This window comes from Zonotrichia albicollis, chromosome W (assembly GCF_047830755.1).
Source record: "Zonotrichia albicollis isolate bZonAlb1 chromosome W, bZonAlb1.hap1, whole genome shotgun sequence".
Lineage (NCBI taxonomy): Eukaryota > Metazoa > Chordata > Aves > Passeriformes > Passerellidae > Zonotrichia > Zonotrichia albicollis.
In genome coordinates this window covers 3,807,876-3,834,542 of record NC_133859.1, presented here as the reverse complement: position 1 = coordinate 3,834,542, position 26,667 = coordinate 3,807,876, and the positions used below count along the sequence as shown (strand labels likewise).

At 43.1% G+C, this 26,667-nt stretch overlaps 1 protein-coding gene and 1 long non-coding RNA gene across 6 annotated transcripts in view; one reads left to right on the top strand and one right to left on the bottom strand.

Moving 5' to 3' along the window:
• LOC141726916 (protein FAM219A-like) overlaps positions 1-26,667 on the bottom strand; it is a 398,243-nt gene that overhangs the window by 83,736 nt on the left and 287,840 nt on the right. For 2 of the 5 annotated variants that reach the window (XM_074532008.1, XM_074532007.1), the window contains 4 exons: positions 23,331-23,433; positions 12,305-12,385; positions 11,878-11,932; positions 1,050-9,626 (listed from right to left, as the gene is read on the bottom strand). In XM_074532008.1, coding sequence (XP_074388109.1) covers positions 9,468-9,626; positions 11,878-11,932; positions 12,305-12,385; positions 23,331-23,433 — 398 coding nt within the window. In that variant the 3' untranslated portion in view covers positions 1,050-9,467. Of the gene's footprint in view, positions 1-1,049; positions 9,627-11,877; positions 11,933-12,304; positions 12,386-23,330; positions 23,434-26,667 lie in introns of those variants that run through there. The other 3 variants (XM_074532005.1, XM_074532004.1, XM_074532006.1) reach the window with 3 other exon arrangements.
• On the top strand, positions 9,902-14,199 carry LOC141726917 (uncharacterized). The gene is made up of 2 exons (XR_012577860.1): positions 9,902-10,115; positions 11,171-14,199. It is a non-coding gene; the product is annotated as an uncharacterized LOC141726917 (long non-coding RNA).

Here is a 26,667-nt window from a genome sequence, read left to right as displayed (position 1 = left end):
CCATATGTGTTTCAGAAAGTCTCCTATATCTATGGGATGGAATTTTTGCGGACCAAGCAAGATTAGTAATTGTTACCAGATGTAGCTGTATCTGGTTACCAGAGGGGGGGTTTGTAACCCAAGCAATTCCTTAAAAGGTTTCCCATACGGCCACATGGGTATCCTGCTTAAACAAGAGCTATTTAGCTATTGTTTTATAATCTAAATTATCTAGCTATTAATGAACAAATATATTGTTACGTATTACAGTAGTGTTCCTGTGTCAATTCTGGACGTATTCCGTCCCTTGCTCTCCCTTCAGGGAAAGGGGGATAGGGTGGCAGAGAGAGACACAGTGTGACGGAGAGATGGTAGCAACTCCATGCTGTCCTGGCAGTTTTCACTCCTTGCCGCACTCTTAGGAACAAAAGAGTAATGAAAGGTATGGGAAGTGTCACAGAAACTGAAAAACTTGGGAGTTCACAGGAGGGGGGCCACTGATCTATGGCATTGACATGCTGTATGCCATTGTCTATAACCATCTATAAGTACCTTCCAGGGCTTTTACCATCCATAAGCTGCAGCAGACATGTTGGGAAAGTTGACAAGAGGCTGTGGAATGGTCCTTTTTGCAGGCAGACTAGCTGCTTGTAGTTCTTAAAGACTGACTCCCATGAAAAATGAAAAAACTTAAACTGTTCATAAACGTCTCGCTGAGTGATGGTAGATGTCAGTTCCATCGCCCGGTCCCGGTAAGCTGGTGCCCTTACTGAGAATTCCCCTCTCTGTAAGCTTTTTACCCCATGTTCCTTTTAAGATGGGGATCCCGCAAGGTGTAGTTCAGCAGGTGACTTAAGGGGTGCCAGTCGTGCTGTCCTAACTGGCTGCCCACATTCTCCACCATTTGTTGAAGTGCTATGCAACTGAGTTCATAGTGTCCAGGGAGAGTGCAGCTGCTGTTCCCGCTTCCCCTGCTGTTTTGGCAGCGGAGATTCCCTTCCCCCCTTGGTCCTGGGTCTCCTTCCCGCATCTCTGCATCTCCCCACTCCCTTGGCTCTGGGTGTCCCCCCTACCCCAGCTCCAGGTGTCCCCCCAGTGGTAGCAGCCTCCGCCCCTTTCTACTGGCTGTCTCGGCAGTGGGGATTTCCTTTCTCCCCATCCTCTGCGGGACCCCCACTCCGAGTCCTTCTCCTCACCCGTCGGCTTTCCCCCCACCTCCGCTGGGTCCCACAGTTGCTCCCCTGGGTCCACCTCCACACCCTACTGGGAGAGAAGCTAATCAGAAAAAGCCCTCCTATTTACACACCAAAGGCTCCAAGCATGAAGTGTACCCTGGCTGGTGCTCTAGTACTGATTCTAGAACATCTGTCTCTACCTCAGATAACAGTCAGACAGCGAATTTGAGGATCCCTGGGTTCAAATCAAAAGAGAAGCAACTTTGGGTAAGAACTGGGAGTTCGCTGGAAAAATAAATGTCCTTGCCGTCCCAGTTAGATACAAAAGGGGGTTCCCCCCAAAATGAAAAACTATTCCTTATAATGAGCTCAGAGAAATCTGCAGAATTTCAAAAGATTTTGGCCACTCTTCCCCATATTTCAAAAATCTCATACAAGTAACTTTCTCAACTCATGTGCTTGTCCCCTATGATCTTCGGCATGTTATGTCCCTCCTCCTATCACCTACAGAGCTACTTCAGTGGGAATCAATTTGGAAAAAGCAATTAAAAACATTAGTACAAAATTGCCAATTGGAGGTTAGCCAAGCTTATCTCACTGTAGAGCATCTGAGTGGAGAAGGAAAATATGAAAATCCCCAAGCGCAAGCCTGAAATTTATCCAAAGCTGTTTTAGAGGATATTAAAAATGCTGCCCAGAATGCTTTATTCCAAACACCTGATGGTACTACCCCACAATTAATTTTAGCTGACATTCGTCAAAGCACTGATGAAACATATATTAAATTCATTGACAGATTAAAAGATACTATTGATAAGCAAGTCGATTGCCCAAGGGCTAAAGAAGAGCAGCTCAATAAACTAGCAGTATCCAATGCAAATGAAGATTGCAAAAAAATCATAAGGGCACTCCCTCCAGACCCTGAACCCACCATTTATCAAATGGTGGAAATCTGTTCCCGCCTCACAACCACTGAACATATAGTAGCCATGGCAGCCAGCAAAGGAGTAACTGAAGTCTTTGTAGCACACAACAAACAAAATATGCAATGCTATAAGTGTAATGAACTTGGTCACCTCAAGGTGGAATGTGATAAGGACTTTGTGCAGAGAAACCCTTCCACTGGTTGTCCCTCTGCAGCATGCTTAGACCGTAAAGAACATTTTAAACACTGTCCGCAGTTTCAGTATCACTAGCAGATCCAGCATCAGACCTCTCAACAGCAGCAGCAGGGAAACTTCCCACGGAGAGCAGGGCAGCCTTGTGCGATGACACCAAATGCCAAGCTGTTCTGTACCCCTTTCCCCACCATCCCAGAAAGCCCAAGGACTGAGACACTCTCTGTGATGACAAGGAAGAGATCCAACTCTCCGAAGTCTACCAATACATTCAGGCAGGGACACAACGCATGCTGGTAAGTGCCCTTTCCATCCAGATTGAGGATATGAAGATCTACAAAATTCCAACAGGTAAATTTGGATCCTCTCATGGACCAAGGGACATTTTAATCATAGGGGACTCTAGTACTGGACCAGACCTTTTGCAAGTACTACCAGAAGTCCAAACTGTGGGACCAAGGGAGGAAATTACTGTGACTGTCTCATGTGTACACCCACCCCTGTAATTGTCTAAGGGTATACCCAGTGCTCAAGCTTTCCTCTTGCCCACCTGGACTGACATTTCTCCAGAAAACCCTACAGCCTCACAGGCTGAGACTGTGGGCTCGGACAGACCTATTATAGAGTGCAGTTTGTTTAACAAAGGGGACAAAGTTTATCTTCCAGGTGTAGCAGACACCAGAGCGGACATGACCATCATTTCCCACTCCGAGTGGCCACAGGGCTGGGAACTAGTGCTAGCCAATGGAGTAATTTCTGGGATTGGAGGAGCTGCCACCTCTATGTGAAGCAAACGAACAATCCTTATCCAAGTGTAGCTATATTTTCTGAAAAATCCCTTTGCTGGGATTTTTTCTCCTGAGAAGCTGAGAGGCCTCAGAAACAAAATGTAAACAATAATTATCTGCTGCTGTGGAATGCAACAGGTGCATCTTTGATTGTTCTCATGTGGTTGTTTCTAATTAATGGCCAATCACAGTCCAGCTGTCTTGGACTGTCTGGTCAGTCACAGGATTTTATTATCATTCCATTGCTTGGTATTCCTTGCTAGCCTTCTGATGAAATCCTTTCTTCTATACTTTTAGTATAGTTTTAATATATCATTTTCTCTTAATATATGTATATAATAAAATAATAAATCAGCCTTCTGAAACATGGAGTCAGATTCTCATCTCTTACCATGTCGGGATTGCCTGCAAACTTTCACATGCAAGGATCTGAGGGTCAGGTAGCCACAGTAAGACCTTTCGTGGTAAGGACACCCACCACCTTATCGGGTAGAGACCTATTGTCCCAATGGGGAGCAAGGCTAGAAATCCCCTCACCTTATTTGTAGGAAAGGGGGGGAATGAAACAGAGTGGAAATTTTCCAGGGTAGAAATCCATTTCGGATTTCAGTGAAATGTACCATTTTGAATTATTAAGTCTGTAGCTTGCTAGCATAAGTGAACCTGCTTATTCTGCTAGCTTCGCTGTGCTCACAAAAACGGCCTCAGCCGAGGAAAAAAGAATGCAATTTCCAAGCTGAAGAGATAAGAAGGGCCCCTTGAACTTTGAATCAAAGACAAAAGCCTAAAGCTGAGGCTGCAAGAGACCAAGAGAGGGACAAGATGACCACAGAGTTCTCTCTGTACAAGGACTGATAAGGACTAATTGCAAGTTGTAACGTGAAACCAGTAAAATTAATATGCATGCATCTATTGTGAAACTCTATGCATATGTACAACTAAGGGGGGATAAAAAAGGTTCAGGAATTCTCAGGGGTGCGCATGTCCTTTAGAGGGGTGCGATCCCCACATGTGTCCAGCGCTGTAATAAACATACCAGCTTTACAACTTTTACAAAGTTGTGGATTTAGGGTTTTTTTTTCTGCAAATCATTTCCCCTGATTTCAGTATCCATGATTGCTTGGGTCTGAGACGAGATGGTGTGGTTTGTACCCACTCATCACTGTTCACTCCAATGACAGTCTGGCAGGCTGGTTTTCATATGTATGCTTTTTAATATTAATTCTGTTACGCTATACACAACCAGTAACAATGATAAATACTGCAATGGAAATGTTAAAAAAATATATACATAGTTCATGTTTTTGAAATCCCCCACTGTTTGAAATAAATTAATGCATAAAATGGATGGTGGAAAAAAGAAAACCCAAAACAAACCACAACACGATTGATTTGTTTAATGCAGTATTCTACATGGATGGGAACAGAAGTACAGCAGTGTGCTACATGATCTGAACAGGAGAAAAGAACGAAACATTCCCCCTGCCCTATACAAGATGCAGATTGATGTTTCAAGAGTGAAAAATCTCCCAAACCTAGATAATAAAACCAATAGCCTAGTTAATGCAACATTAATGCACTCTGCATGTCAAATGATTAACAGGTTCCTTACATGAACTAAGGTCAAGCTACAACAAATTTATCTTCCTAATAAAGGGTTATTCAGGTCAAACCCAATATTTAACTATACTTTGCATTTGGATGTTTGAACTATGTTTCACTACATGCAAGGACAGCTGGAAATTATTTTCCTGCTCTGAGATTTACACAAAGGTTGCGAGGTCTCCTCCTGAAAGATATTTCCATTAAATACATCCAAAAAGGATCTTGCTTTTGGTGACCCCCAAATGCCTTCCACCATTGCCTCTCCTGAGGCACTAGACACTACATGGGGAAAGGAGACCTGGGAAGTATTTGGGTTGATTTTTATCCAAGCTAAGGGCATGAAATGCAAGTGCAGATTTTATCTGAACTCTGAGGAGTGCTGTCTGCCAGAAATGGCTATCTGGAGCCTGCTGAAAGCACTTTGCCAGCATGGGAGAAACCCAGCCTGTATCTAAGCTCTGGATAGAGATATGGTGTTTGCCATTAAGATTGGTGTGAAGCTCCATACCTGTCTAGACAGTCAATTAACCCATTATTAATGCAGCCCAGAACTTGACCACTGGAAGGTGGACAATAATCATAATATCAAAAAATCCCACTTTCTCTCAAAAAGGAAAAGAAAAGGGAAAGTAGCTACTTTTTTCTGGTTTCTCCCAATGGATCCTAATAATTTGCTACCTATGCAAGATCAGCAGCACCAGATCTCACCATCAATGACAGAGTACATACACAGTAAGGTTCATGTCTGTAAGGTGCTGCCAGGGGGAATAGAAACTACTTGGGACATGGTTGGAGCCTCCTGTACTGCCCTGCTAGAGTGCGTGGGGAGGAAGCTATGGTATATGAGGAAAGAAACCCAAGCAGAGTTACTAAAAATTTAGACTTCTGATGGCTAACAACTGTCTGGGCTGCCTTGGGATTGGGTGGGAGAAAGGAGTGCAGAACTGGGCTGAGTCACTTTGGGTGCAACTGCCCCTGATGCTCATCACTAGTGCATGAGGGAGGGGGAAGATGATTGCTGCTTTGAGAAAAGAGGAGTGGAAAGAGGACGTCTGCAATATAACAAAGCTTGTGACTCTAGAACTAGCCACTGGACATGGATACCAAAGTTTACCTGTGACAATTAGCTGTCTTTCTATGGTCACGACTGCTTTCCTCCCCTTCATGGTCTGATTCTTCTTCAGTTTGGAAAGGTGGGGCTGTTTGACATGATGGTCAGCACTAACTCTCCCATCCCAGTTCCCACAACACATGGTGACACAACTACAGGATGTACAATGAGGTCTGTAAGTCACATCTTAGGCACAGACCAACTGCATGCAAGTGGTGTCTGCTTTCAGAACCCTTTAGAAAGCTATTTAATGTTGGCTCATTTCCTTCTTTATTAAACTGAAGATTCAATAACCCTTGTGGAAGGAGTAAAAATGGTTAAAAACGTGCAAAAAGGGGGAGAATAATTTATTTCTGAATTTTCTTCCCTGCAGACTTTATCCTTCATCTTTTTCTCTGCACAACTACAGCCCTACCAGTGCACTCTGCCCCAGCATGGTGGGGACACAGCTGACTGGCTTTCCAACTGTGCCTCTGCTGTGGGTTTCCAGTCCGTTTCACATGGGCTTATAGGCCTGGGACCTGGTGATTGGGTCCCAGATCTCCCAGAGCGCTGAGCCTGGGAGGATGAAAGCAGCTGGCTCACACCAAGGTTTTACTTTAGCCTAGCTAACCCTCAGCCCCACTGCCTTCAGGTGGGTGAAGAGAAACCCCAGTCTGCTCTCTGTCTCAACCACCATCACAGATGCTGGATGTCCTGCTGATTTGATGGTTGCCTTATATTTGTCTCAGGACAGAGGCAGCTACAAGCCAAACACAGCTGCTATCCCAGCTTTTCCGTGAAAAAAAATAAGCCCAGAAATCAGTGAGCTGGGGATGGAGATGAAGGTGATAAAAACCAGAAGGGATGTTGTGAAGAGAGCTTGTTCAATTTTTACAGCTATCTCAGTGGGTCTATATTACATGTCTCAAAAAGCTTCACATCTCCTATATCATGTGAACTTGAGGAAGGTGAGTAACAGATGGAGAAGGTGGAGTCACAGCTCTTTTTGGACCAGTGCAGAAGGGAGAATGCAGCCCAGGTAGACAACAGTTCTTCTTAGTGAGTTCATCCAGGGCAGCTGGATGGGCAACTACAGAATGCTGCTCTGGGAGGGCAAACATCTCGGCAGATAATAGCACTTATCTCAGCATGGCCTTTTCTTTTCCTGGTGTGTACTCTGCTGGTTTCCAGTGACACATTTGAGACAGTCACATTTTAATGAGACTTCTTTTGCATCTTCCACTCCCTGATGCAATCCTACCACCTGTATCACCATTTGTTACTTGGAGTGACTCCACAGTCCAGGCACAACTGGTGAGATGGGTTCCTTCCAGGAGCAAATCCATCTTTTACTGGAGCAGCTTTTTACAGAAAGGCTCAGTCACCACCAGTTTCTGCTGGCAACTGTGTCTGGAAAGCAATGGGAAGAGCTGCTGTCCACAGGCATCAGGGAAAGATGCAACTTGTCCTGTTGCCTATGTTGCTCTATAACGCTCAGAGTGCAACTGAGATAGTGAATGGTGATGGGAGGGAAGAGAGTATTGAATGGCTCCTTTGGCATATTCCCATGGCAGTTTCATGCTCTTACTTTTAGCATCCATTTAATGATCTGAGGGTATAAACTGGCACTTTTGCCTGGGCTCTTCCTTTACTATTCTCCCTTAAAGCTCACACAGGGAATGGCCATTACCTAGAATGAAGTAGGCTTTATCACCTGGCTCCTGCTTGGCTCAGCAAGCACAGGCTATATGTGCCAATGTAAACATACCCTGGCTTTGACCTCTACCACCCTTCAGAGCTGACTCTTCACATAACCCTATTTCTACTTCTCACGTTTCAAAAGAACTATCTGCATAAATGGGCAGTGCCACAGGGCAAACTTGGCTAGGTTGAGCCTAAGGGGAAGGCATGGAAAAGTGCTCATTTTAAGGTGCTTTTCACCTTTAGAACATGGCATCCTTGTCACTTCCTTTCAAGGATTTCCTACGTAAGGGATCCTTCCAAACCTTGAACCACATCTCATCATACAAACCCACATCTGTGACAGAGCTGGACAAGCCCTGTAGCAGAAGAGTCAGCAACTCAGCATAAAGGAAGAGGTTATGATTTGGGATTACCTACACAAGATTAATGCCAGACTGACCAGGTGCATGTTTCTCACAGGGGTTGGCATCTGTATTTTAAATCCTTGTTGGACTCCTAAGTTCCTTAACTTCATTAGCAGTGGATGGTGCTGTTGCGCCACCAAATCTTTTTACACATTCTTTCTGGCATCATGCAGACTGAGAAGTCAGTTGTGCAAGAGTCAGCTGCCAAATGTGTGAGAAACACATCCTTCCCAAACATCTGCTCCCAAAGTTCTTTAATCTCTTTACTAACCTCCACTCTGCAGCCTTCTGATGCATGTAAGCAACATCAGAAAATGGTAAAGAGAGGGAAAGCAGAATTGTGCTGCTTTTCTTTGTAGTACTTTGAAAATACATGCAAAACTTCTACAGAATGCTTTTTGCATCTTACTTGCAGAACTATACTATCAATTGTGTCCACCACACACTTGGCAACATCCATGCAGATGGATGCAGGGTGGTGGTAGGATCTTGAGGAGGCAGCTTTCTCTCCTGTGCTGCAGAAAGGAATGGATATCAAGAGGGAATGTGACTTGTCTGAGGTTAGAGCAAACGTAGTATGTGCCAGCAGTAGTCTGACACCACCAAAGACACCTTTCAGCATTAATAAATCTCTCCCATGGGCACCAAGAGATGCCGTGTCAAGACAATATCAACAGCCAAGCTGTGTGAAAATGTGCTTTCTTCAACTAGTTTTTCTGGCACTGACCTTCAGGCTGAACAGTTCTAGTTCTGTCTTTTTTCTTAGCTGAACACACTTTAGGATTTCTGAAAGCACATGGGTCTCGCAGAAATGAAGTATTGGCTGAAGTCATTATACATGGCTGGTCTGAACTCAGGAGTATGGTATTCTTGGGCAAAGACTGAATCCCTAACTGAAGAGCATGGATGGACTGCAGATTGAATCCAATGTGTTTGGTGATAATTTAATGTGGAGCTAAGGACAGAGTGCATTGGATATGTGACACAACAGCTCTAACTATTACTGACTCACAGTGAAATGTCATCTATTTGTCCCTTTCACAAGTAAATGAATTGCATCATGCTAGTCCTGACTAGCCTTGCCATAAGAAAGGATGCCCTCCTCTGTTCCTATTTCCATGTCCCAGTTACAGTATAAGTATAGTTATGCAAATAAGTATAGTTATGCAAATGTATCAGGTTTAGTGAATCAATTAAGAACTGATCTTCTCCAACAGGTAAAACCCTCTGACACCTCAGACTCACCCCTGATCTTGTAGATGGACTGGTTTCAGTGGGCAGCAGTAACTGCAGCTCCATCTCACCCTTCCCATTCTGGAATAAACACCTTACAAAACATCTCCAGTGCCTAAACAAACCAAGGAGGTTTCTCTGGACCACTCTGTATTTGCTCTCCAGACCAGTACATTCTGCCACGCAGTGCCTGGCACTTTGATCAACTTGTCTTTTGTTTTATCATAGTTTAAAATAACTTATTAACCAATCATAAATTTTTGAGTTTCTTCTGGCTCTATGAACACAAAGAAGTGCATGTCCTACCATAGGAGGAAGTGATGACTTAAGTTTTATAGTGGAAAGCACTGAAAGCACTGCTGGCCTCACTACTGGATGTGACAGGCGGTGGAAGAGGTGGCTTGGCAACACATGCAGGTAGGGTTCACAGATTTAGGGGGAATTAGGTCGAGGTCCTCATCATCTGGGATCTCATCTAACCGGTACCCATCCTTTAGGAGCTGGATGTTCAAGTCTTGGTTGATCTGCTGCAGACAAACAGACAAGCAGACAAACAGACAAACACTTGAGATTTCTTCCTTCTGATGGCTGGAAGAGGAAAGAAGTCCTTTATTCTGAAATATATTTCCCTATCATTAGCAGCTGTCCCATCAATGAAAGAGTCCCAGTTTTTGACCACAGGTGAGGGCTGTTGTTGGGGTTTTAGTTCTCCTATTGTTTTTTTTGGGTTTTTTTTCCTCATACATGTTGCTAGGAGACAATAACAACTGGCTACTTAAGAGGGACAAAAGATGATGTCACAGCTCAGGGGAGGGGTGCAGCTGGCTACTCTCTCTTTACATGGGGTTTCTCGTGAACAGCAGAGATACTGGAAGATTTAGACTGGGTAAACGGCGTTGGGTGCAGCCCCTAACTCTCTTGTGCTCTCAGCATTCGGAGGGGAGAGAGGCTGTGGTCGATGTAGAGAGAATTCATCACCACTGCGGCATTCAGTCTCCTACTGCCTGTCTTCTACCGTGAGTGGAGCTCTGTTCGTAAGAGTAGCCGTTGTACTGGGACTTTTTCCTGCCCTGCTCAGAACCGGGTCTGCCGCTGCACCGCCCCCGCCATTTCTTCTTCATCACTGCTCCGAGCTTTTGCTATACTATAGCCCCGCACTCCCTGCCTGCCGAGACGTCCCGCAGTTCCACCTACAGCTGCGGAGCTTCTGATACATCGCGTCCACCACCCCGGGATTTTTGCTCATTCCTGCCATTCCAGCTTGCTGCTTCCGAGAGTCCTGCTGGGGCACTGCGATCAGATGCCCCTGGGGTGTTTGTAAAGCAAGCCTTTCTTCCATGCCTTCTCATCTCGGTCAAGTCTGCCATTATCGCATGCTCCCCGAACTCACGCCACAGCACCCCCTGCAGCCGCGGGGGAAGCATCGCACCTGCCCTGCCCACCAAGAGCCACTAACGCCCCTGCCAGCTGTGACCATCACTACACCACAGGGGAAAGAGCCTGCGTCTGGGAAGGCTGTTACTGGGTTTCTGGTTCTGTTTGTTGTTAATGTCATAGTTATTGTTGTTTGTTTGCCTTGTTATACATACTAGTAAAGAACTGTTTTTCCTATTCCCATATCTTTGTCTGAGAGCCCCTTAGTTCCAAAATTATAATAATTCGGAAGGAAGGGTGTTATATTTTCCATTACAAGGGAGGGTCCTGCCTTCCTTAGCAGAAATCTGTCTTTCAAACCAAGACACCTGACTTCTATTTTTTAAACTTCTTCCAGAATAGGAATATCTAGAATAGAAAACTGATACAGTATTTTAATCTGGAATAATCTTTCCATAAAGATTAATCCCCATTTAAAGTAATGTAATAATAATAAACTGACTGGCAGCTGGGCAGTCCCTCCTTTCAGTCTGGGGCATTGTAGCAGTTGAAAGGTGGTAAAGCTTCTTGACTTTTTGTAATCTCAAATTCAAGTGCTGTCTAGCCAGATCTGGGTGAACAACACTTCATCAGGGCCCAGAGATGGTCCAGATCAGCTGATCTGGTCCCTGCTCTTGGACATTTCTCTGCATTTCAGAGGTATTTTGCCAAGGAAGGGATACAAAGGGGAGGAGTTCCCAGTGGCTTGTGTGCATAATGGCTGTTCCACACCTTGGATGTAAAATCAGATCCTGCAGAAGCAGTACCTGGAGCCTGAACGACTAATTCACAAGAGACCTTGGGAATATATTCAGAAACAATGCAAAGGGATTAATAAGCCAGAGCTTCCCTGCCTTTTCTATTTGAAAGTGCAGAAGTTCATATCTGCAAGTCCTCCCTAGAATTTCTGGTGCTCCAAATAAACATGCACTGGGTGACCCTGACTCCCACAAGAACTGGAAATCACAGCACACCCTCAGATCCTTTATTCGTGTCCTTCACATGCATACAGTTTCTGATCTGCTGTAACAGAAAAGTTGATGCATTTGCACCACATGGACCAACAGTGCACGACTGAGCAGAACTGGGAAAAGCTTGAGTGCATCCAAAGGTATCTGTGATAACAGCCAATGGGCAGATCTGTGTCTGTGCCATGGAAGTGTAGGGATGGAGCCAACTGGATCGCCAGGAAAGACAGAAATATGACACAGTTTCTGCCATGGCCCCTTCCAGGCTCATAGAGTCTACACCACTGGTAAATTCCTTGTGGAGCTGTTTCTGGCAGCACAAGGACATTCTACGTTGTTTCTGGCTGTTCAACTATTAGCATTCATGGCAAAGATGTCAGGAAAGAATGTAACTCACCTCAGCTAATGAGTATCCTGAGGAGGAATATCTGGACATGTCAAAGTCATCATCACTGCAGGGAATGACAAGATGCATCAAAGAAGGAAACAACAGTTAAAGAGACCTGTATTCCCTGGTTAGCCCTATCTTTCTTGTGTCATGAAGCTGTACTTCATCCACAGAGGAATTACATCAAGGGAGTCTGGAGACCAACTTTCATCTGTAACCCAGAGACCTTTCCATCAAAGTATTCTTGACTCACGTCTCTTCCGACTTGTTTACACACACACTTGTTACAGCATGTGCTGAAGGGCACAGCAAGGAAGAGTGCAAGTGTCCCACAGGAGCAGTTTCAGCAGAAATTCACTTCAGTGCTGCACTATAGCGTGAAAACTTGCTTGCACTGTAATATATATACATAAAATCTTATTAACCCTTTGCATACCTGTCTGTATCCAGGGCTACCAGTGGCTTTTCATCTGGATTCTGATCTAATGACGAATAGCCTTTATTGGGAATGACGAGCCTGAAATAATTAAATGCTGCCCATTAACCATACAGTAAAGCTCAGTACCACACATAGTTTAGAGCAAAGCCATATATTTTGCTTTCTCTGTTTCACTTATGTTTTGGGGAGGGTTTATAAGGCATATCCCAGAATCAGTTGTACTGGAAATTGTCACAGTTCCCCCTCGTTGTCCGTCCCCCCCCCCCTTTGCGGTTTGGGAGATATCGCGAGATATGTAAGCTCAACCAGGACCCTGCAGGGGGGATGGGGGCAGGGCTAGGTTGTCTCTTCCCTTCTGGTTCAGGGATCAAGGAGAGTGTCCATGTGGGTGGTAGAGCGTGTGTATCTGGCCAGGGGTACTACTACATTGTAACTTGGTACTAGGATTGGATCTGCCTGCCTTCACCACTCTTGCCTGCTGCCAGGGGTGGTACCTAAACTGATTACTGCCTGTGAGTTTAGAAAAGGAGCAATTTCCTCTCTTCCCCTTCACCCGAACCTCCATCACCACATGATGGAGGTTGCCGAGCTCACATTGGAATGCCTCCTGAAGCCACGGGGGAATCATCACACCTTCCCTGCCTCACCAGAGACTGCTAGCACCCTCTGCCGGCTGCAAGGTAGTCACTGCAGCTGTTGTCTCACCATAGCCACCAGCACCCCCTGCCGGTTGTGGTCATAACTACACCAAAGGGGAAAGTGGTGCTTAACGTGTGGGAAAACTTTTGTTATTGGTTTTTTTTTGTTGTTGTTGTTTCTTCTGTTCTTATATACATGTATATTTTCTGGTAAAGAATGTCTATTCCTTTTCCCATATTTTTGCCTGGAAGACCTGTCATTTCAAAGTTATAATAATTTGGAGGGAGAGGGATCATGTTTCCGTTCTAGGAAGGTTCCCGCCTTCCTTGGCAGACATCTGATTTTATTAAAGCAAGACAACTTCCTTGCAAGTCCTCCCTTATCAGTGAAGACATTTAAATGGGTGCAATTCAGAGGAAGCAGGCTGTGTGTTTGGGTAGTTCAGATCAGTTTCACAGGGATGAACACTGGACATGCACTGAGAACACACTCCTCCCAGGAAGAAAAAACAGTTGGGACACTCCACACTTCATTCTGGTAAATCTGATCACTAGCATTGTTTGTTGTATCAAATTGCTCATTTTTTTCCATAGCAATTATTTTTTTCCCTCTAGCAATGAGTACATGACACTAGCAATAAATAAATCTGAGAAGGAAGCTGGGGAAATGCAGAGGCTTGGTGCTCCTACTATTCAATTGAAAATCAAAGATTCAATCTTTCCTGCATGAGCTCCTACACAGACCTCCACAATACAACACTTTTGAGGTCTCACTCCTAAATTTAGTAATATGAGGAATATGAGCTGGTGGGTGCAGCACAAAAGTCTGGTAAGACTAGCTATTTTAAAATTCTATTATTTTATAGACCTTTACTTCACCAGAAGTATAACAAAGGCTGATGACAATTCTGCACCTTTAATTGCTTATAAGATTTTATGTGTTGAAAAACAGGCTTCAGAGCTGTTGTAATAAGGAAAATACATTAATTCAATGCTACTCACTTCACAACAGTTCTTTCACGCAAAAAACTGAACATGAGTAAACAAAACATCAGGGAATCTAAGAGAAGAGCCCTTTGTGGTGCTATTTAATAAAATTTTAAAAAATCACTACATCTTTTTCTTGAGAAATGTCTTCATTCATAATAATACAGAACTTCAATTTTTCTGCAACAGACAAAAAGTGTAATCGTGTCTTTGCCCTCAATCGAAATCTTTCTTTTGCATCGTGATTGGTTTTATGCTTGCTTTCCATTGTCCTTGGAAAAAAGCCAGATTGTAGTCAGAGCTGCTTTCATCTGCATGTGTCCTAGTATGAGATTCTTGTCTTGGTGGTTTAATCACTTAATGTGAAATACGTTATGACAAAATCTGATTTTAGGTTATCCTCAGAGCAGGCTACAATATCTGTCTGTGCAGAAGTGGTGCAGATGATGGTGTGAACTCTGCCTGTGTTACCAGATGATAAATGGACTATACCTGGTGAGCTAATACACTGCTTGTTCTCCAAAACTACTGGCCAACGGAAACTGCACAAGGCCCATTGTGTAAGAAGGAGAACTGGAAGTTCACCAGCCTCAGTGTCCTGCCACCTCAGCCAGGTCACCTGGAACATTGGGGTCTATTACCACCAGGGACCTCCAGAGAGATCCACAGAACAGAAGAATGCATATGTAAAGGGGAGGGCAAATATGTTAATGATTTCAGGGAAATTATTATCATGTGTATGTTTAGTCCAGGACAATCAATGAATATGTATGCAAAATACAGTATATAAACAGAAACTGTTCTGTACTCAGCATGCATGAATTTGGAAGGAGCTATCCCCCCATGCATACAGCCAAATAAAGAATGTCTGCTTCTTAATGCTACCTTGATGTTAAGGAGTTTTTTATTTTTTACCAAATTTTTGGTAACAGTTTTGGCAACCCAGGTGGAACATACTTCTGAATTTCAACGGATCTGAGGGATCACAGGACCTCCAGCCAGCACTGAGGGATTCTCAGGGAGAACCTTTGATCCCTGGTCTGAAGGAAATCGGAGCAACACCCCTTGTAAGACAAAGGCATTCTTTACTTTAAAGGTGTTAACTGTTAACCTGCCTGTAAGGTGCAGCAAATGCTTTGCAGGGTTGGATTTAAAGGTACCTAAGGTGGGAAAAGGGAAGGTTTAGAGTCCCTTCAAAAAGGGAAAGGTTAGAGTCCCTTCTAGGGAGCTCCTAAGCAGTGATTGGTTATAATGGGAAACAAAATTTCGAAAGGGGTGTCACAGGTGTCACCACTGGGATGCATCTTTAAACATTGGAAACAAATTGGGGGTGATCTCCTCACATGAAAAACTTACAGAAGTTTGTAATCAGTTGTGGTTGCTTTACACTCTCTAAGATCAAGAGAAGTGGCCTAAGGATGGAACCTTACAGGGTAACACCATATTGCAATTAATGCTGCTTTGTAGAAGGGAAAACAACTAGGATAAAGTTGCTTATGTTGACTTGTTTTTCACTGTAAGAAATCATCAGGAGTGGCAATAGGAATGCTGGAGGACCCCACAAGATCCATTAATTTTAGCACTTGAAAAGGAAAAGAAAGGCAAAGGGTTTCAAAGAGGTGTTGTTCTGCATGCAGCATAGGGCAGAAGTGCCTAAAGTATGGAAGAGAGGACGAGGATGATTTACAGCTGATGGTTGCTCTGCGGCAAAGAGTGGGTGGGGTGAATGATGAATTTCTGGGGAACATGGCTAGATGCATATGTAGGTCATGGGAGAGTAGACTGGAAATGGAGAGAAGGCTTTAGGGGATCATTTGGAAATCAACTAGTAAAAGAATTAGAACAATGGAGGAAAAATAACACTGGATGAGCAGTTTTACAGTATGTGGATGTCATTGTGCTGGCAACAGAGACCGAAAAACAATGCCTACAAATGATCATGAGTGTACTGAACTTTCTGGGACAGAATGGTTACAGAGTAACTAAAAGAAAAGCTCAAATAGGAAAAACAACTGTGAACTATTTGGGCTTTGAGATCACTCAAGGGCAGAGAATTCTTGACCTTGACAGAAAGGAAGCAATCTGCCAAACTCCAGAACCGCAGAATATCTGAGAATTACGAGGCTTTCTGGGAATGGTCAGGTGGTGCTGGTTGTGGATATTAAACTATGGACTTTTAGTGAAGCCCCTCTATGAAGCCCTAAAAAAACCAAAGGAAGGACAATTGGTGTAGACTCCTGAGTGCCAAACTGCCTTCTGAGAACTGAAGAAGGCATTAATGACAGCACCAGCTTCCTGACTAAACCAAGCCCTTTGAACTGTTTGTACATGAGAGGCAGCATTTAGCCCTGGGAGTCCTAAAGGAAAAGTTGAGAACCTGGAGGAAACCTGTGAGCTATTTCTCCAAACAGCTGGACAATGTGAGCAAAGGATTTCCAGGATGCTTGTGAGCAGTTGCTGCAAACTTTTTACTGATCCAAGAGGCAAGGAAGCTCATGACTGGACAGCACATAACTGTTTTTGTCCCTTTTAATATATGTGAGAAATAATTCATGCTATAAAAGAATATATTTTATAAAGATTGTGAAATCCAAACGAGTCTCTGACCACAAGTAGCCTGAGAGGCAGATGTCTATTCAAACTCCGAAATTCCTGGAGAAGGCCAGATAACATTCGGCATTTAGCCCAAGAATAGACGCACCCAGTGTGATGATCACCATTACCCTGAGTCATGGGAAACTGCCTAAGAACGATCATCGCCCTGTGGATAACATCCATTGTTGGAGATTTTTTCAGGGATGGCCTAGAAGGCAGCTATGAGGAGCAGGTTCTCACAGCCTGTTTCTGTGAACAGCAGAGGTTCTCAGGTTATTTTTAATTACAGGTAAAAGTGACAAGCGTGAAGGCCTTGAGAGCCTTGCACATCAGAGTTCTCAGGCAGCTTTCTCATAACAAGTGGATGTTCTATCTTTGGCTGTTTTGGGAAAGCAAGAATAATTTTGAGAACCCAAATCTTGGTATTGGAAACATAAGGAGGGGTTGGTATGTTATCTCTGACCTATTGTGAGCTCAGATTTTGCAATATGCATGAACTTGATTAACACTGTTATAAAAGGTGCCTGATTGATTAATAAATGGGAGTCGATGCTGACCAATGCAAGGTGGATCGTCTCCCTCCAACTTCAATAATCCATCAATCCCGGGCTTAATGCTGTCTCTTTGGCTGTGGTGGTTTTGAGGACACTATTTTGGTCGCAGGAAAAGATAAATAAATCTTTTTGCATTTTTTTGATAATTTGGCTTTTGATTGATCATTTATAACATCCCTCACATGGTAATATCTGTATTAGAGCAAAAGGAGGAGCATTGACTATCTCCCAGCAGGATGCTTAAATACTAAGTTGTGCTTTTGGAACAGGATGATGTGGAATTGAAGACGACAGCAGCCACAAATCCAGCTGTGTTCCTCGATCCAAAGGCAGTGGATGAGGGAGCCTCAGCACATTATTGTCTCCAAACTGTCAAACAGGTATATTTCAGCAGAACTGATCTGAGAGATGAGCCAATAAAGAATCCTGATTTAGAATGATTCACAGATGGGAGCAGTTTTGTTAAGAATGGAAAACAGATGGCAGGATATGCAGTGGTGACCATTACTGAAGTATTGGAAGCTTGATCTTTACCAATTAACATGTCATCACAAAAGGCAGAAATAATAGCACTAAAACAAGCATTGCATTGGGCAGCAGGCAAAAGGGTGAATATTTGGACTGATTCTAGGTATGCATTTGGTGTAATTCATGGCCATGGAGCTATATGGAAGGAAAGAGGACTGCTATCAGGTCAACAATCAGCTATTAAACACAAAAAAGAAATTTTACAACTTTTGGAAGAAATTAAAAAACCAAAGGAGGTGGCAGTGGTGAGTTGTAAAGCACATCAACCTGAACAAACTAATGTTATAGTGGGAAACTGATAGGCAGACAAAGCAGCTCGAGGAGTAGCTGAAAAAGTCATCCTAGTATTAGCATCACAAATTGACATATCTGAATTTAGGCTTAATTATGAAAGTGAGGACCAGTGCTTAGCAAACACATTAAAAGCCACTAAGAATCAGGAGGGATGGTGGCTAACAGACAGCCAACACATTATAGTTCCAACTTCTGTAATGAGAAAGATAATGGAAAAATAACACAACAAAACCTATTTGGGGAATTGTGTCCATGATACTAGTCTCCAAAGCTCTGTACTCAGCACAGGAAAGACTGTAATAGCCAAATCAATCCTAGTGAAATGTCCAATTTGTTTAAAAAACAATCCCATATATAGGAAGAGGCCACCTCCTGGAAATGTAAACAGGGAAATTTACCTGGAGATTATTGGCAAATAGATTTCTCTGAATTACCCAGGCAAAGCGGGTGTAAGTATCTTTTAGTATTGGTAGATACATTTTCCGGATGGTAAGAAGCCTTTCCCTGTCACACCAATAAAGCTAAGGAAGTGGTAAAAATCATGCTTAAAGAAATCATATAAAGATTTGGGGTGCCACTTGGGATGTCCACGGATAGAGGCCCACATTTCATAGCAGATGTGGTGCAACAGCTAAGCAAAACTCTAGATATAAAATGGGTCTTACACACACCTTGGCAACCACAATCAAGTGGGAAAGGATGAATCAGACTTTGAAACGACAAATTAGCAAAATGTGTCAAGAAGCTTCCTTAAAATTGCCACACACCTTCCCTCTGGCTCTTTTGTGAGTCAGAATTCAGCCAAGGTCAAAAACCTAACTAAGTCCCTATGAATTGCTGTACGGATTGCCGTATCAAACACCATCCATTCCCGGAGAAATACATTCAAAGGGACAAACAGATTTAAATCTATACTTAATTTCTTTAGGAAAAACACTTGCTGGACTCCGTTGGTTTATAACCATATCGGGACCAGTTGCTTTGAATGCACCCGTTCACCCATACCAACCTGAGGACTTTGTATATGTAAAGACCTGGAACTCTGAACCCTTGAAAGAAAATAGGAAAGGACCCTTTCAAGTTCTCCTGGTAACCTACACAGCACTTAAGGTAGAAAGAATCGAACCCTGGGTCTATCACACGAGGGTAAAACCAGCAACCACACATTAAACCCAGCAGAAACAAGATTAATTAACATTGTGCAAGGGTTTTTTGTATATAAACCCTATTGTTTTAGGTATAAGATATGATTTTCTAAGGGAATATTATTTGTTGGATCAAAATGAAGATGATAAATAATTGCATAATTATAAGAATAATAGAAACTATGTTGTTAATCTCTGGGGAAGGGAAATGTGAGTGCAAGATTTTGGCAGATTACAGAATGTAACCTCTACAACAGCTTGTTTGCCAACACCAACCTCTGCAGAAAATCCAGTTCCATGGGGAGCTTTAGTCAGCAATTTGACAAAAATTTGGGAACACATGGAAAGGAAATATCACCCATGCCAATTGGTCAGGGATGGAATGAGAATATTCCTTATAATGGACACATAAGAATGATACTGTTGAGAATTGTAATATCTCAAAACCAGATCTGGAAATAACCTCAGGGAATATTTATTGGCTGACAGACTGCACTAACACCCCTTGGGGATGTCAAATACCAGAAATATGGAACATCCCTCAAAATGGGACGAAGGAAAGATCTTCATCCAGTTCAGTGGTGTCTAGACTGGGAAGAGAATTCAGGCCTCCCAGAACACCCCTTACAGGAAGGTATAAAATGTTCTGATTTATTAAGGTCAAGGCAAAAGAATCCAAAGATAAAAAAAAAGTAGAATTGCACTCAAGTATACACTTTTACTAGTAATAATCCTGACATACAGTGACTCATAACTGTGGCTCAAGATCTAAGGTGAGGACATGTTTGTAGAAATTATTCTACCTTTCTTAATGACACCTGGTGTCACCTAACAAACAAGACTTGGAAAGGTATAGACTGTCCACAAGACATGGCAAAATCATTAGGACCCACAGTATGGGTAGAAGTAATGGAATCCAGCCCACACATTTGCCCCTGGGAGAATCAAGAGTGCAATGGACACTGGGGGTATTAATGTTGTCCCTTGTGGAAGGAGTCACCACTGGGAACCTGACTACAGGGAAAAGTTAAACGTGATGAAAATTGGAAATACCCTTGTACAGGAACCATAATGGGATGGGTTCTAGAATCCATCTTCACTCCACAGATATCTACCTTCTGGAATAGACTAACCATAAGCAGTTTGACTCTGAAAATGGAAACTTTAGCAAATGCAACTAAGTTGGGGTTCACGGAAATAAAAGAACAATTGTAAGCCATAACTAAAATCACCGTACAAAACATATTTGCCTTAGACAATGCTGTTACATGGAGTATGTGGATACTTGAATTTAAGCAACAATACTTGTGTCCACATTCCAAATGTGACTGCTGACTTGTATGATCAAATACAGAGGATAAAATCAGTTGATCCATCCAGCAGAGAATTAAGGGCAGGATTAGAAAGTAACTCATTAAACAAAATATTTGAAGGATTTGGATTTTCTCTAAATGGTTGTTGGCCTCTCTTTTGCAAAGTATAATTGTGATCATAGTAATAATTGTAATTATGATGCTTGCTTTAAACTACATAAAAACATGATTGCTAATGCAACATGAGGAACTTATATGATGTTAGTTAAAAGGCAAAGTGAGGCTTATGAAGGCTTGCAAAATAAGACAAGCTTCACAAGCCTCAAAGGGGGGGAATGTTACCAGATGATAAATGGACTATACCTGGTGAGCTAATACACTGCTTGTTCTCCAAAACTACTGGCCAACGGAAACTGCACAAGGCCCATTGTGTAAGAAGGAGAACTGGAAGTTCACCAGCCTCAGTGTCCTGCCACCTCAGCCAGTCACCTGGAACATTGGGGTCTATTACCACCAGGGACCTCCAGAGAGATCCACAGAACAGAAGAATGCATATGTAAAGGGGAGGGCAAATATGTTAATGATTTCAGGGAAATTATTATCATGTGTATGTTTAGTCCAGGACAATCAATGAATATGTATGCAAAATACAGTATATAAACAGAAACTGTTCTGTACTCAGCATGCATGAATTTGGGAGGAGCTATCCCCCCATGTATCCAGCCAAATAAAGAATGCCTGCTTCTTAATGCTACATTGATGTTAAGGAGTTTTTTATTTAACCAAATTTTTTGTAAGACTTGTGCTCATAGTGAGCATGCCAGCAACACCTCAACCTTGTTCACATATTATTATTTGCTCTTAGGGAGACCAATTGTGTTATAGATTCAGAGCATTTTACCTCTAAGGCTGGCTGTGCCCCTGACCCAGAAGACTGAATAGTGAAGGCTACCTGGTACTAGAAGCTGAATGTAAGAAATTCATACAGAAAATACAGAACAAAAGACTTGAGTAAAAGGTGAAGTAGAGACTAGGAGAGGTACTGTGGTTTCCTTGAATGAAGGAAAACATATTTGATGAGGAGAAGAGCAGAACTGTTAAAAATGTGGACATGGCTTGAGCTTATTCTCCTCCTGCAGAGACCAGAGGAAGTCAACAGTTTAGACTTTAAAGAACTACCATAACCTGAATGTTTTGCAGAGTACCCCACTGGAATATCTCCCATTGTACTGCAGTCATTTTCCTGTGAAAAGTTGCTTGAACAAGCTTGTGGTATTTCTGCCTTCCTGGGGTTCCCTGTTTGTGGCAAAACAGACAAAACCATTCTGAAGTATTACTAGGGCTATGCTTGTGGTACCACTTGGTTCTCAGAAAGCCAAGGGAGCTGGGAGATTAAGAGACATGGGCCAGTGAGACCCTGTGCCAGACATCTCCCAGCCATGTGGGAACAATGGAGCTTGGCTACATCTGCTGCTAAAACAATGGCTGCAAACCTCTGTTTTGCAGATCCCAAGTGATGCTTCTAAAAGTTGTGTGAAAAGTAACTAAAAAATGCAAGTCTACTGCCAACAGGCTCTTCTTGGCAGTGGAGGTATCCACATGTCCTCTGAACAGTGCTCAGGTGTACACAAATGGACTGAACTGGCTGCTTAAAGCTTTTGTTGATGGGTGTCATTGTTCAGTCCTTTCCCACCGAAATCACTCTTCTTTTCATTGACAGCTCAGAAAAGGCAGCCTCTCCAAGGAGAAGTCACTAATTTTACAGGTAGGCACCTGTACATATCCCATCTTCTCTCCCTTAGCATCTTCCTTCACTAATTTCAGTGTTTCTAAACTTCTCAAACAGCAAATCTTCTACCATTCCTCTTGGAAAACTAGTGTTCAGTCTATTGTCAAAAGAAACCAATTTTTTTCAGTTTGTATTTGGAAGACAAGAAGCATGGAAAAGCCAGTGGGAGCATCTGCCCAATTTCTTGCTGCCACTAAGGGTCTGCCTTCTTTGTATGATCTCAACAACCAAACAGAGCAGTGAGCAATGCAGTATGTTCCAACATCACAGGGGCTTACAAATAAAACTTGACAAATCCTGGCATGATTTATGACTACTATTGTGGGGTTTGGGAATTAATTAATTAACAGAAAGGCTCTGATCTACAGTTCCCTTTCTATGTAATATATGGTAATTCAAGCAACTTTATCATATTCTGCTGTTATTCTAAGTGAGGTCCTCCTCTAAAAACTGCAAAGCATATAATCCTGTGGACTCAGGGGAGGTTCCTTACTCCTGAATGCAGGTAAATGATACATTGGTGTACAGAAGCTTGCATGGAAACAATAGAAACATTCTAAATGAAAGTATTCATCCAATAACATCCTTTTTTACAGCAATTTGTAGCACTGTCTGATACTGTCATACAGAGATGTGCCAAAGTAGCTCCAGCAAAGTATGACCATGCTGTTTCAAATGAGGAGGAGGTATATGGCAAAGCACACAGAGATGGATTGTTCACAATCCTTTTATAAGTCAGTAAGTATGGAGAAGGAGTCATCATCAAAAAGGAACAGGGGAACTACTGTAATAAAAGCAGCCAAAGCAGAATTAAGCTTTCAATCAGTTTGTGTTACATGAAGCAGCATCATACACTCTCCTGCTGTCAGGATTAGGTGTTATGTGAGACTACCCAGAACATGTAAAACAGTCATATCAGATCCCTAATTTCAACCAGGCTGGGCTGCCTCTGCCTCCTTCAGGCTGCGTTGTCACCAGTCCTGAGCCCAGCTGTCCCTGCATCTCCCCAGGGGATGGAATGCAACACAGCATTTGGGCGTGTCAGCACCGGGAAGGGTTATCACTGCTCTCGCAGTATGTTTGGCAGTAGGCAAATAGCAATGACCATTATCCTTGCCCATCCTAAGGTCATTAGGGATTGCAGCTTAAAGCACAGAGGAGTGCTTTTCCAGTCCTTTACCTTGTTCGTGCCATCACATTGTTCTTCTTGGGCTGCTGATTAACTGGGCTTCCCATGTTGCCATTCTTCAGGAAGCCCTTCTGAGCCAGCTCCCTCTGCTTCTCTGCATATGGGATACAAAGAGGGAAAGCAAAATTAGGGCAACAGCCTGGTTGGCCACCATACAGCTGCAGAAACTCAGATTTGATTGACGCTGTTGAGTCAGGGATGGATGAAATGACTCCATGATTCAGAAGGCGAAAAAGAGGTACTTTATTAAGAGATAGCGTCCTTTTATAACCAGGATCGCTAAGGTTAAATCTGATTGGTCTCAAAGTAAAAACCTTTCACACTATTAGTGAACTATGGATAGCACACTCTGAAGGTACATATCTATAAACAACATGAACAGAAAGAGAGATAATAACTGTTTTCATTCTTCCTCTCTGTTTCCCAGGCCTGAAGCCTGGGAGAATTCTCTTCGACTGAACTGAGAATCTACACATTTGATGGTGATAGTAAAAGATTTTAAAATCATAGAAAATTTGGGGAGTTAGAAAGAAAGTTAGGCTTATTAGGCCCTGGGAAAATGTTAAAGGTGGGCCCTGGGAAATGTTAGGCCTTGTATTTGCTAGATCGTGTGAAACTGCACCTGTGTAGTCAGTATATGATAAATTATATAATTGTTAGATGTGATTAGATATAATTACTGCTTAAAGAATCATGAGAAACTATGTTAGGGGTTTGATGGGGATCACGAGAAATCCATGCTTGGATGAAATCAATGTATACAGTAGAACAATATAAGTTTAATAATTATTATGTAAGTTATATAATGATAGAATATAAACCATGTTTGGCTCAAAACCATGTTGGGTCAGATTTGGGTCTGTGTACCCCTAACACCCAGAGCTCCTTAATAAAAGCACCTGCATGTAATCATTCTGTGATTATGTGTTCCTGAACACTCACAATAGCAGCAAAAGGCATAGCAGAATTAATAGCAACAGGCATTACCTCTCTATCTCTCAGGAAAGGACAGCTGGATGAGCCATGTCCCATTGTCTCCAAGGTCACCAAATGCTAAAGCTAACATACCCACTGTATTGGGTGTGACTGAGGTAAAGTTCACAGCCCTCATAGTGCTGTGCTTTGCATTGGTAGCTGGACAGGTGTTGATAACAGACCAGTGTTTTGGCTACTGTTGAGCAGTGCTGTCCCTCTGACATTCCTTCCCCCATCAAAGGCAGTGAGAGTGAATAAGATCCTGGGAAGGGACACAGGGACACAACCGGGCCAGCTGACCCAAATTAGCCAAAGGGATATTCCATACCATAGGATGCCAGCTCAGATATATAAAGCTAAGGGAGATGTGATGTGACTCGTGGGGGATGGGCAGGAGATAAAGACCACTTACCCTAGTGTTCATGTGACAACAGAGAGAGTTTATTTCCCAAGCCCTTCCCTATATAGAGCATTTGAAAAACCCGGTCTGGATACTTTCATTGGTTAGATCTCTACGCCCCTTCAGGTTCTGGCCAGTGAAATGCCTGCAGTCTTAGGAGAGATGTAATTGGACGAGGCCCCTGTCAGTCAACCCAGGGGCTCCTTAATTCAGACAGTACAAGCCAGCCTGTGTAGCAGTGTGGGGGTTTAGATGGTGGTTGCTGCTACCTATTTCCCCAATGAGCATCTCCTGTGGAAATGCTGCTTGGGTAAACATTCAGGCAAGGCAGCCAAGTCCACACACACCACACTCACCACAGCAAGCTCAGCAAAGAGAGGCAGAAGGGCCTTTTATATAGTTAATTCCACTGAGGTTTATTTCTGCACACCAAAGGGGAAACCAGAGACAAAAGATCAACCGTGTGCTCTCTGCAAGGTTTAAGTAGGGGAGGCTATGGGGGCAGTACCAAGGAGCAGGGCAAAGGGGATTGGCTTTCAGGGAAGAAGGGGCTGGCCACTGGGGCACCACAAACAATGAGGAAACAGGGAAAGGAGAAACCAGGGGAAGTTGGGACATATGGGGAAGGGAACTGGGATGGATCAGTGTTGTGCAAGACTCCATAAGGAAGTCTTTTCTGTCTGCCCGGATAGGGAAACTCTATGGTAAGTCTCTCTAAGGGAGGGTCTGGGGAATTCCCTGAGGGGAAAAGATCCAGAGGATTCTACAATTCCCCTGTTTTTTCTTACTAAGAAGACCCCAATGGACTTCTGCAGACACTTAACTAAACTGGGAAACATGAGTAAAACAATAAAAACAATTATTACAATTGAAAAAAAATCTTAAACAAAAGATGAATCCCATCCTGTCAACCCCCATTGTCCAAAAAGTTTATTGATCAAGAGAGAGTCTTTTGGAGGAGTAGAGAGTCATCTGCTTCTGTGATGAACATCTGTGTTTACAGTCTTTTTCCTTCTTCTGCTCCACACCACCCAAGCTTGACCTCTTTCCTGTCTCTGGGGTCCCGGGAAGTGTCTCTGGGTGCTGTATTTGGCGACTTGATAAATGTCTTGACATTCTTGCCAGGAATCCACCTTGGGCCAGATTCTGTGGACATGCAAGCATAGCCTCTGCCCCAAGTTACTAATGTAAATGGACCCATTATTTGCTTGGATTTGGGGTCTTTGATCAGCACAGGGGGTTTCTCTGTGAGCTGAGCTCTGCTAGTGTTGGTGCCTGACAATGGGGAGTTTGGCTCCATAAATGAAGTATTAAGAAAATGGATGACATAAATAGCATTACATAATCTTTCTACATTTGGTAGTGTTTCAACTCCCCCATGCTGCTGATCAAGGACTCTCTTGAGCGGACGGTGAACTCTCTACAATAGATTGCCCTGCTGGGGAGTGGGGTATGCCAGTGGTGTGCTTCACCTCCCATTGATCTAGGAACGGTTTGAAATTTTTGGAGGTGTAAGCTGGACCATTATCTGTTTTGATAGCTTGGGGAATGCCTAGGGTGGAAAATGATAGAAGAAAATGCTTGATAATGTCTTTGGCCTTTTCCTTTGAGTGGGCAGATACGAATACAGCCCCAGAGAAGGCATCTATGGACACATGGATACATTTCTGTCTTCCAAAGGGTGCATAGTGTGTGATCTCTGTTTACCACAGCTGTAAACTATTGAGGCCTTGGGGGTTAACCCCGGCCCCCATAGAGGGCAAAGCAAACTCCTGGCAATTAGGGCAGGAGCCCACAATTGCTCTTGCTTGCTCCCTTGTGATTTTGAACATACAGACAAGGGCTGGTACATTTTGGTGAAAAAATTGATGGCTCAATTTGGCTTGATTAAAAATGTCTGGTAGGGTGGTCTGCACTGCCATGGCTAAAATATCTTCTCTCTGGTTGCCTTCT